At 39.2% G+C, this 12,370-nt stretch overlaps 1 protein-coding gene across 13 annotated transcripts in view; it reads left to right on the plus strand.

Annotated features, from left to right (window-relative positions):
- Positions 1 to 1,251: 1,251 nt before the first annotated feature.
- The window catches only part of LOC131131904 (serine/threonine-protein kinase BRSK2-like), a 65,841-nt gene continuing 54,722 nt past the window's right edge, over positions 1,252 to 12,370 (plus strand). For 8 of the 13 annotated variants that reach the window (XR_009130261.1, XR_009130262.1, XR_009130264.1 and 5 more), the window contains exon 1: positions 1,252 to 1,594. Coding sequence is in view for 5 of the 13 variants with exons in the window: in XM_058076931.1 (XP_057932914.1) it covers positions 1,519 to 1,594 (76 nt within the window). In the remaining 8 variants the exon portion in view is untranslated. The remainder of the gene's footprint in view (positions 1,595 to 12,370) is intronic. The other 5 variants (XR_009130267.1, XR_009130268.1, XM_058076932.1 and 2 more) reach the window with 2 other exon arrangements.

Below are 12,370 nucleotides of genomic sequence, written 5' to 3' on the forward strand. Positions count from 1 at the left end.
ATCTCTGTGTGGAGTTTGCATGCGTGGGTTTTCTCTGGGTACTCCGGTTTCCTCCTAAAAGAAAAAATAGAATTCTAAAAAAGGTAGAAAGGAAAAAAATGTGGAATACAACTGAACTGACGGCATGTATTCTGAGTGTGCTGCACTAGAGGGCGACAGAGAGCTGAATAGAGAGGATAACATTTTGGTGTCCAGCTTCATGTTTTCACAAAAGCTTTGACACTAAATTTTTATTTTAGTATTAACAGCACCAAAATTTTAATCAAATTAAAAAATTGTCAAATTATGTATTTACGTAACACTGATTTATCTAATTCTCGCCTGTCAGCTGGGATAGGCTCCAGCATAGCCCCGCGGCCCTTGAACTGCTTTATTATGAGCAGTTCAATGACACCACGCCACTTAAGATGAATTCACATATTTTTAGTGAATTTTATGGGATTTTCCAGTTTCATTAAATGCAGTAAAAACAAAGTGAGTGACAAGAATATCTGCTTACTGTTTTTATTTGCATTTCTGTTTTAAAGCCAAATAAAGTCATAATGTCCATGCCTTTGTTAGGGTGCGGAAGGAGGTGCTTATAGATTTAAGGGTGAGAGAGGGTGGGGGTGTTCACCATCTGCCACCAAAAGGCTTTTGTTGTGAAGGGGTGATGAGACATTTACATTAATGTTGTCACCAACTGCTGCCTTAATCAAGTTAAAAGTGTTCCATCACTTAAAACGTTTACATCTCTGTTACAAACGCGCGCACACGCACACGCACACACATGCAGGGTCAGCCACCCTCTCATCTGCAGCTGAAATGAATAGTCAAGGCAAAAATGTTTACTTCGTGAACAAGCTGGGTTCAGCAAAAAAAAAAAAAAAAAAAAAATACAACGGAAATTGTTTTTCTCTTCAAAATAAACCACCAACACGTATACGGTAAAATGTGTAAGACGGTGTTTATGATCAATTAAACTTTAAAAATACCGTTATTGAGACAAATGCAATTAAATAACTGCTGTTAAATAATGACGAATGTCATCTTATTTACGTTTACATTTCCATCCTATTCGTGTAGTATTTGGTCAATGATATTACTATTTACCATGCTTGATTTCGTGACTTATTTAATTTACGGTGCGAGTTGTATTATTTGTACGAATTTTAGATTTGAGCATAGGAAATGTCAGCTGGTACAGAAACTCTCCGCTTGCACTTTCGATTTTCCAACGCCGGATGTTGCACTAAGTGCATGTATTTTGAAAGGAGTAGCCGGAAGTGAATGGCACAAAATGACGTAGGACGCCATAGAGACAGCGGCAGTAGATGCTGTCCCATCACCAGTTCACACCCAACGGCTGGACCACCATGATATCCAGGTTGAAAGATCTACACTGAGCCTTATTGAGCAACATCTAAGGACATCGGGGAACGGAAGTGGAGGACATCACGTGCACGGGCGTCGGATTGGAGGAGCAAACGTCTCTCCAGAAACGTGTCCAACTTGGACAAGAACACTGAACGCCACAACATGTCATCGTCGGTGAAAGAGGCCAACTACGTGGGACCTTACCGCTTGGAGAAGACGCTGGGTAAAGGACAGACAGGTGAGTGATGAATATGATGCTTTTGTGACGTAGCATCCGGACTCTGTTAGTGGCTTTGTTGTGATGACGGAATGGATGCGGTGTCTGCTTGGTGTTAGCTTTGCTGAGTCCTGCCAAACAACCATGAGGATGAGGATGAGGGTGATGGTGATAGTGGTGTGTCTTTAAACCTTGTTGTCAGGCAGAGATCTCTGCCAGGTGATCATAGATTCTTGTCATGTTTATTTTTAGGCTTTTTTTTTTTGTTTAACACTTTTCAGTACTTCAGTGTTGTCTCGTGAAAAGATACCGTTAAATATGTGCAGAAATATTAAAGCTGTACTTGCTTTTGGGTTTGTAAAGTCAGTATGTTCAATGATGTTAGATAAGGGGTGTCCAAAGTGCGGCCTGCGGCACATCCGAAAAGCGTAATATAACAAGAAAAGTCAGCAATAATTGTACAAGAATAAAGTCAAAATAATAAGAGAAAAAGTTAGAGAAAGAAAACACGAGCGTAATCTAGAAGCTGAAATACTGACCAAAAAAACGTATTTTTCAAATGTCTAAATATTATAAGATGCAAACAAAAGAACGAAGAAAGTTGTAATTATTAAAAAATATTATGGCAATAAAGTCAAAATTACAGAAATAAAATAAAATAAAAAAGAACAATGTTGAAGTGGTTGCAAAAATTATGAAAAAAAATCAACAGCAGAAATTGATTCCTTTAATGAGAATGAAGTCAAAATAATATGGGACGAAAGTCATAATTCAGAGAATAAACTTTACAAGAAGAATGTTGTAATAGTAGGAACATTTATATTTATGTAAAAAAAATCAACAGCAGAAATTAGGTAAAAATATTAATTTAATAGTATTATAAATAATAATTACTTATTTAACAAGAAAACTCAATAATATGAAACTATTAAATAATATAATATTATGGGGACATAATATCATTTTAGTATTGTCAAATTTAAATTGTAAAGAAGATTATTTTGTTTTTTTTCATTCATTCATTTTCTACCACTTTTCCTCACGCATGTTGCGGGGGTGCTGGAGCCTATCCCAGCTGTCTTCGGGCGAGAGGCGGGGTACACCCTGGACTGGTGGCCAGCCAATCACAGGGCACATATAGACAAACAACCATTCACACTCACATTCATACCTATGGACAATTTGGAGTCGCCAATTAACCTAGCATGTTTTTGGAATGTGGGAGGAAACCGGAGTACCCGGAGAAAACCCACGCATGCACGGGGAGAACATGCAAACTCCACACAGAGATGGCCGAGGGTGGAATTGAACCCTCGTCTCCTAGCTGTGAGGTCTGCATGCTAACCACTCGAGCGCTGTGCAGACCTGAAAGCAATATATTGGAACAAATATTAGAATTTAAATTGTAGGTCAGTTTTTTTGATTGTGTTTAGGCCAGCAGAGACGGCTTTGCTGGCCCTGACTTTACACCACTGCACCACACACATTAGATACGATTGTGTCCTGGGATGTTATCAATATCAATCAAATTTCAAGTAGTCATTTTGACCAAATGAATAAAAGAAGCAATGAGTGTATAGTTGTGGCGGACCTAACCGTAAATGGATGTATGAACTGACTGTGTGGAATTGACTTGATTTATCCCAGAATTATCTCAAGCACAGATCCATCAATGGCATCAGCGTCAGTTGTCCTCAGAATGATTCAGCATCATGATAAAAAAGTGTTCATTTGAGGTGGGAGCAAGTGTCTCCACAGGGAGTCGCTCGGGTGATTTGTTTTGTTCAATTTTAGCCTCCCTGGGAAAGTCTATTCCAGGGTGCTGGAGAGAAGGGTACAACTGTGGCTACAAGAGCTTGAAAGCGGTTTTTGTGGAGCACTGGACTAGTGCTACACCCGCGCGATGGTGCTGGACGGTGCATGGGAGTATGCCCAACCGGTTTACATGTACTTTAAAAAGCTATTCCTGAAAATCATTTTCAGTAGCCACGTTTACATGAGGAGTTTTTCTCTTTCCGAATGGAATCTTTCCGAATGACCTCTCCGAAAGCAATGGTATACATGGAAAGGAATATTCCAATGGCGTGTCTACATGCGCCGCTATAATCAACCAGAATAGTCAATGGGGCATGCACAGTAAAGCGTAAACACCAACATCACGTGATACCGACTTCCTCCAGTTTTTCTTTCACTTGTTGGAATAACTCCGTATTGCCTGTTTTTCCTTCGTCCAGTCTTGAAATTTAGTTTGAATCAAAAACAAACTTTCCGCAGCAGTCCAGTGCCGATTGCTGGCATTTTTTTAAATGGAAGAACATCTGGAGCTGCGTGTTACGTCATATCTCAGCATTCGCTGAAAGAACGCACCCGGGAACAGGAAAAGATAAAGTTCAATCTTGCTAATATTTTATAATTAAGCTGGGCACATGTTTTATATAGATATGTATTTTCTTTTTGAATAAAAGTGGACTTGTGAATGGCGTATAGAAGGGTTTAGATTCTGTTCCACAGATGGCGCTAATGCACACCAAAGCTGCTTGCCAACCGCCAAAGAAGAAGAAAAACACCAGGAAGAAGAACACACCCTGACAACTTTCCGTTTGAGCGGGTACAAGATACCTCAATCGGATTGGGGAAAGGAATATTCCACCCCTGGGAATCCCATTATATATTCATTCGAATTGGCACTTTTCTTTCGGAATGAGGTGTATACAAAGGTTACATTCTTTCCGTTTGAGCAAATAACCCAAATGGAATATTTGGGTCCATGTAAACGTGGCTAGTGACACTATGTTCCATAAAATCTGATAAGTCATTTTAAAAACACCATCTTGGATAAAAGTATTTTTTAATAGATTATATTTGCTAGAAGGCTGCTTTTTCCAGCCAGACAGAAGTTGAACAATGCCTTCATGGTGTGTGTCCACTCGCTGAATGACATAAGGCTGTGCTGAATGAACAATGTGTTTGTGTATGTGCGTGTGCGTGAGTGTGTGTGTGAGTGTATGTCAGGGGTGAAATATTCCTCCTTATACTTTTAAATTCTTTTTGCGTGTTGTTTACCAGCAGCCATGGTTGTCATGGCTACATGAGGAACCACACCGTTCCTCCACTGTCTATCACTTTCCAGAAAACATACAGTAGTTCATTTCTATGGATTCAAACACATGGGGAAATCCACACTGTATGTTGATGACTTATGATTGACAAAACTTTCATATTATAGAAAGCAATAGAACAATTTTGAAATAATCCAGAATAAACCAGAATAAAGACATGTCATTCTCCTCTGCATGCTATATGCAGTGAACAGATGACGAATTGTAAATCATGTGGAGACACAAATGACATGCTGCCATATGAAATATGAAGTATCCTCAAAATGACCTACTTTACTTTTTTGCAGGAAATAATACTGTAATGTGTATACAATACTCTTATGTGTGTATAATTCAGTGTATATGTGTGTATAATTCAGCCAGTGGATGCAAATTTGCTGATTTTGGCATCAAATTATTTTCTTTAAGCGCACAGACCTCACAGTTAGGAGACCAGGGTTCAATTCCACCCTCGGCCATCTCTGTGTGGAGTTTGCATGTTCTCCCCGTGCATGCGTGGGTTTTCTCCTGGTACTCCGGTTTCCTCCCACATTCCAAAAACATGCTAGGTTAATTGGCGACTCTAAATTGTCCATAGGTATGAATGTGAGTGTGAATGGTTGTTTGTCTATATGTGCCCTGTGATTGGCTGGCCACCAATCCAGGGTGTACCCCGCCTCTCGCCCAAAGACAGCTGGGATAGGCTCCAGCACTCCCCGCGAAAATGAATGAATGAATGAATGATTTTCTTTAGCATTTCTGTAGCATTTTTGTATCCTTGTTAAAACATATTGCTGCAGTACTGCAAACATACAAAGACTGCAAGATAGCAAGGTGGCGATCGTCATAGGAGATTGATGACAATGGTCTACAGCCGATCAGCATGCAGAAGACAATTGGTGCTGCCGACGGACGAGAGAAAGAAGAGAGAGACACTCAAGTTCCCAAAATGCAATTCTGAAAAGGCCAGGCTTGGCCTGTGACAGTGTTCATATGCAGTAATGGAAAAAAAAGAAGCACTAGAAAAATTCTGCAAATCTGCAAAAAGGGAAAATTGTATAGCAAAGTTGTCACTCTGCTGCAATGTCTTTTTTTGGACTTTAAACACAAATACCACCACACAGCCGACATCAATCCTCTTTAGTACTTTGTTAGCACATTAGCACACGTTGTTGGGATCATGTGGACCAGGGCAGAGTCTGAGATTTTAGATGCAGACGGATATAATCTGATTCGACCCATTTTTTTTTTTCTCGATATCTGCTCCAGTGAGGATAAGCGGTATAGAAAATGGACGTATGGATGCTGATATGGAATGGGGATACCCCTCAAAGACAATAGAGACTCTCACCAAAAGTGGGGATCTACTGTATACAATACTGCAATGTGTGTTACCAGCTGGTAGTGGAAGTGTCATGTAATTGATGTGAAAATCCGAAAGATAGTTGTCCCCAGTCGGGTAGAGTGTGTGTGTTCCAGTGGAGGAGTTTACATGTGTGTGTGTGTGTGTGTGTGTTTGAGAGGGCCCAGCAGCACAGATGGCTTCCTTTTGAGTAAGGAGATATACAGCTTCATTATCAGCAGGTTGCAGGTGGCAAAATTCCCACCACTCTCAACATGAAGGTTCATGTATACACCCATGTGTGTGTGCGTTTGCGTGTTTGATGCCATGTGCTTTCCACATAAAGTAATTCCAGCATCTTTTTTTTCTGATAATGTTTGAGTTTTCGTTTGCAATTTGGATGTGTTTTTGCTGTCATATGGTGGACGTTTCAAGTCGAGCTTTTCCATCAGACACAATGGTGGCGCGTGGCCTCCTTTCCTTCATGTTTTCTATACAGTAAATCCCCTGGCTTGCTCCCTTCCGTCTTGGCTGGGGGCCTGGTTACCATGGCAACCTGAGAAATGCTGTAAGATCTCCACAGTCCCTTGGTTCAAACTCACGTTATCCCCGAAACAATGAGAGAGAAAAATAACCCCCATTTGTCTGCACACACACACACACACACACACACTCTGTTAGTCTCTGCATCTTTCGAGGCTGACGCTGATGTCTATCAGTGCATCTCTGAATGAATGAGACTTGACTAGGAGGGGCGTGCTTTTCATTGGACTCGTGTATGTCACATGGATTGACATGCTATCAAGTCGCTTCACTGATTAATGCCATTCAGTGCATTACATGAATATAATTAGTTGCATATGAAGTACAGTCAGTATGCTGTGTGCCTTCTATACTTGGGCAGGGGTTGTTTTTCCAGTGAGCAATATATATTTCAAGAAAAAAAACTGCATCTCAGCTTTGTGATATAGTTGAAAAAGTGTATTATTAATAGGAAATAGTTCAACTGTCTTTGTAAATAATCTTAATGCATTTTCTTCTTGTAATATTGACTTTATTCCCAAATATTTTGACTTTATTCCTATGATATAACTTTTTGCCCAACCTAATATTCGTTCAGTTTGTTTGTTATAATATTATGGGTTTGAAAAAAATATATATATTTTAACTCGAAGCTACTAAAATTACATTCATTCATTCATTTTCTACCGCTTTTCCTCACAAGGGTTGCTGGATCCTGTCCTAGCTGTCTTTGGGCGAGAGGCGGGGTACACCCCGGACTGGTGGCCAGCCAATCACAGGGCAAACAAGGACAGGACAAACAACAATTCACACTCACATTCATACCTATGGACAATTTGCAGTCGCCAATTAACCTAGCATGTTTTTGGAATGTGGGAGGAAACCGGAGTACTCGGAGAAAACCCACGCATGCACATTTTTTGTTTATAATATTACAATTTTATTCTTGTAAAATTACGACTAGGCCTGTCGAGATAATACATTTTGCTGGACCATAATTGTCCTAAAAAAGATTGCAGATATTATTGATTGATTATGTTATTGTCAACAGAAGATAGCTGGGATAGGCTCCAGCACCCCCGCGACCCTTGTGAGGAAAAGCGGTAGAAAATGAATTAATTATTTTGAGACAATTTTTCCATTAATACATGGCATAGTAATGCAGGCACACTGTATCAAAAGCAATAAGCCTTTCTCATTTCTCGCTCACGTCTTCAATGAAGGTAAATGAAGGTCAAAAACTATTTTCTAAACATATTTGTTTTGCTTTTTATGTTTTTTTCACTTTTTGTCTTCTATTGTGTCTTGCATACTCCGGTTTCCTCCCACATTCCAAAAACATGCTAGGTTAATTGGCGACTCCAAATTGTCCATAGGTATGAATGTGAGTGTGAATGGTTGTTTGCCCTGTGATTGGCTGGCCACCAGTCCTGGGTGTACCCTGCCTTTCGGCCAAAGACAGCTGGGATAGGCTCCAGCAACCCTTGTGACCTTTGTGAAGATAAGCGGTAGAAAATGAATGAATGAATGGGTCTTATTTATATGCACAAAACCAGGTGACTGTTTACATTACACTCATTTTATGACTCAACGAATCATTCTGTCACGTATGCACTTGCTTGTGTTGATTTTTTTCAAACGCCTGGGGGAGACACAGCATCCCTCAAAAAGTGCGATAACGGTTTCCTGGGAAAAAGTGGAATTATCTCGGCCAGTATGCACACGATAATTGCTTTGGGAGTGCACAAGATAGGTTTCCTGTTGGGGGGTGAATACGTCCTGTAGCATGTGTGAGTCCATGTATCTGTGTGGACATGTTGGACATGACACACGTGAGTTAGCTTGCTTTTATTATCGAGTTGAGTGTGTGTGGTTGACATCTGCTTGGATCGTCCGGGGAAAAAACCATGCCCCTAGCACAGCCATGATACCATCAATCTCTTATCACCTTCCATCCATTACATCGGTTTTGGTTCGAGTCGGACCTTCTGTAAGGAATTAAAGATGCTAACCAAGGTTCCATATGAATATTTTGACTTGCCTGACTAGTCGACATTCTTGGGATTTATTTTGTCTTCAGACGTAATTCCATTTTGTTGTCAGTCTAGACAACCTGGACAAGTTGCAGATGACGGACCTAATGCTAATGCTACTAGAGTTTTCATATACAAAACTGTGGTGAGACCGGCCATGTTGTTTGGCCTAGAGACAGTGCCATGGAGGAAAAGACAAGAAGCAGAACTGGAGGTAGCAGAGATGAGGATGCTGAGGTTCTCACTGGGAGTGACCAGGATGGATAGGATCAGGAATGAGTACATCAGAGGGACATTAGATGTTAAGAAGCCTTGGAGATAAAGTCAGAGAGACCAGACTGAGATGGTTGGGACATGTCCAGAGTTGAGATAGTGAATATATTGGTAGAAGGATGCTGCCAGGTAGGAGGCATAGAGGAAGACCAAAGAGGAGGTTTATTGATGTAGTGAAGGAGGGTAGTTGGTATGAGAGACACAGATGCAGAAGACAGGGTTGGTTGTGTGTGGATGTGACTATTTACTGATCAGACGCACACTATGTGGACACCAGGAGCATTCCCATGTGGACAAGGCCTGACTCCGTGGATTTCCTGCTTGATGAGTAAGCTACAAGAATTCTAAAGTCTCACTTCAGACAGGAACATTCCCAAAGGCCTTCCAAACTGCGGTCATTGAGCCTCTACCAAAGAAAAGCAGTCCTGATACCACAGTTCCACAGCCAATATGGGTCTATATAGAGTTGTATACCATAGATTACTAACTTTCTCCTGTCTAACAATGTATTTGATACTTTCCGATCTTTAGGCCCCACCTCAGTACTGAGACAGCTCTGATCAATGTGACAAATGATACGCGTCTGAACACTGGCACATGCAAAATCCCAGTCTTAGTTCTCCTGGATCTGCATGCTGCCTTTGATACTGTTGAGCATCTGATCTTATTACAGAGGTGAAAAAACTGGTTGCCTGGATCATACATGCACATTCTGAGCCTATTATTCATAAATGATATGCTGGTAGACTATTGACCAAAGAATTATTGTTGATAATCAATGCTATTGACATTTTGTGACACTTTTTTTCTTGTTATTTTCATGTCATAATAATGTAATAAGTACATCATAAAATGCAATTAACTTTAATTTCTCAAAAGTCAGGTTCACTTCACTTCCTTGTTTAGTTTGCGACTTAAAGTTGGCTTTGAATTTTGATTCAGGGCCCCTGATCGAGAGCCTAAACGATTACTTGATTAATCAAACAACAACCTTCCCATCATTTGAAGAAGAAAGTAATCTTTAGTTGCAGCCATTAATAAATGTGTTATCTACTTCATGATTGTTTTATAAATTGTTCTTATTTATTTATATTTATAAATTCTTATTATGCTAGGCTTTTCAGTTGATGACACAATGAAAAATACAAAAATGTTTTTTTGCTTTCACATCTAATATGTAACAATGAGGTGTTGTTATTTTCTGAACACAATTAAAATAATAAATAATATTCATAGTTTTACTGTCAGATGAAATCCAAGTCAAATCAAAAGAGAGTTGCTTTTGACTGCCTGTTTATTGTTGTGTTTATCGTTTATACTGTGCGTGTATGATTTTATATTCTATCTGATAAAAAAAAGCTGAGGGCATTGCTGATAAATGTTCTTTGTCCTTGGCAAAACCACCATTTTTATCACAGTCCAAAAGCAAAATGGACTTTGCTCCTGAGTCAGCACCTCCAAAGTGTTCATTTGAGATTCATCTGTGACCTCACACTGCACATCCTTATCCTTGCATTGCCATTTCTCCTCACAGAGAAATAAGCTTAGCTTTTTGAGGCCATGGAAGAGAAATGAGCAGGAATAGAAATCTTCTACTTTGGACTGTTAGGACAGGAAAATCTAATAATTTGACCATTCCTTTTGTCTTTCTACTAAACAGGCTGGATGACAGGAGGTTTCACTCTGTGCATCTGTCTCAACATCTGGGCGTGTTGGTTCTATAGCTGAATGAGCCGAATGCGTGAACCCTCCTGTCAGTCACTTTTCTCATTTTCTTCCAATGTCTTTCAATATCTGTAAACAAACAAAAGGGAAATCGTGTGGATCCAAACCCAGTGGCAATATTTGTTAGTGGCCTTAATCTGCCTCTAATCCAAGCATGGAGTGTGTTAACACTCTAATACTTTCAGACACACAATGATTTTTACTTGTCTAGTTACCGTGTTTATATTATAGAGAGCCATGACTATGTTAACAACATTTACAAAGCTTTGAGTGTGATTGAGTGTGTGCATGTGTATGTGTGTATGTGTGTGTGTGTGTTCCTGCAGATAAAGCTCAGATAAAATCAGATGTTGTAAATGGAAATGGGGGAGAGCTTGTTGACAGGAGGTCAGGGCCCTCATTACCACCTGCCAGATGGTCAAACCAAAGACTTTTTGTCTTTTTTGCTTTGTAAAGATCAGGGGTGTTCAAACCTTTTCCACCATACTCAACAGTCAAAACAAACATTTTAATGTTTGTTATTTTGTAAAAATAGGCTAAAACCACCATGAGTACAGGCCTCACATTTGGACAAATATTTAATATAGGGAGCGGCACAAAAAAATGACACTTTGATACAATGTAAAGTAATCAGCGTAGAACTTTTCAATTGTGTAAACTCACTGTACCTGCAAAATAACTTAACAAACAGCCATTAAAGAGGACCTATTATGCAAGAATGTCAGGAAGAATGTCAGCAAACTTAGCCAACAGAGTATCAACGGACGCTGCAAGAAGAACAGTATCAGCAGACATAGCTGGAAGAACATCAGCAAACGTAGCCAAAAGCGCTAACTTTTGGCTATCCCATGGACCTAAATATTCCAATTGCATTCGGTTTATTTGCTCAAACGGAAAGAATGGTACCTTATAATATTTGAACTTTATGTAACTAAAATTATATATATATATTTTTATAATACCAAGACTTTATTCTCGTGAAATTATGATTTTTAGTTAGTTTGTTTTCCTCTCATATTTTGCCATTTTTCTTATAAGACAACAGTTGTTTTCTTTCAATGTTTTCTGTTGATTTTTAAAATTGTGCACTTTTTTCAACTTTCATATAAATTTTCTTTGCCTAATTTTACGACTTCCCACAATACAAGACTTGAATCTTTTTTGTTAATATTTCATCTTTCTACTCATAAAATGTTATTTAACTAATAATAATCATAATAATTATTATTATTTTTACAATGTTATTGTCACAAAATTATGTGTTTTTCTCATGAGATTAGAACTTTTTATCCTCATAATATTTTAACTTTATTCTTGTAAAATTACTTTTTATTCTTTTTGTTGTTGTTTTGTTTTTTTTTACTTTTTTGTCACAGGCCAATATAAAAAGAGCTGTGGGCTGCAAATGGCCCCAGGTCCTCACATTGGACACCCCTGTACTAGCAGTTACTAATGATTAAAGGTAAACGTGTTGTTGAACATAATCCTCTCTATCCATCAGGTGTTTTTTCCCATTAAAGCACAAATCACGAGACATTTCATAAAGCGCCTCATAATTACATTTGGAGAAGCAACTCATACACAAAACGTAACGTAAGGACGTTTCCACGGCTCACTTTTTCAAGTAAGCACAAGAGCACAAGTGAAACATATAAAGATGTGCTAGCCTAGCTTTCTTCCTGGCATGTTTTATGGTGCACATTCACATGCAAACACAAAAGACCACGCTGCAACCAGTAAAGCAGGTGGGGGCAGGGGGAGGGGCATGTACCGTGCAACATGAATAAAAGCAAAAGGGGGATGA

The sequence above is a fragment of the Doryrhamphus excisus genome, chromosome 7 (genome assembly GCF_030265055.1).
Source record: "Doryrhamphus excisus isolate RoL2022-K1 chromosome 7, RoL_Dexc_1.0, whole genome shotgun sequence".
NCBI classification, from domain to species: Eukaryota; Metazoa; Chordata; class Actinopteri; order Syngnathiformes; family Syngnathidae; genus Doryrhamphus; species Doryrhamphus excisus.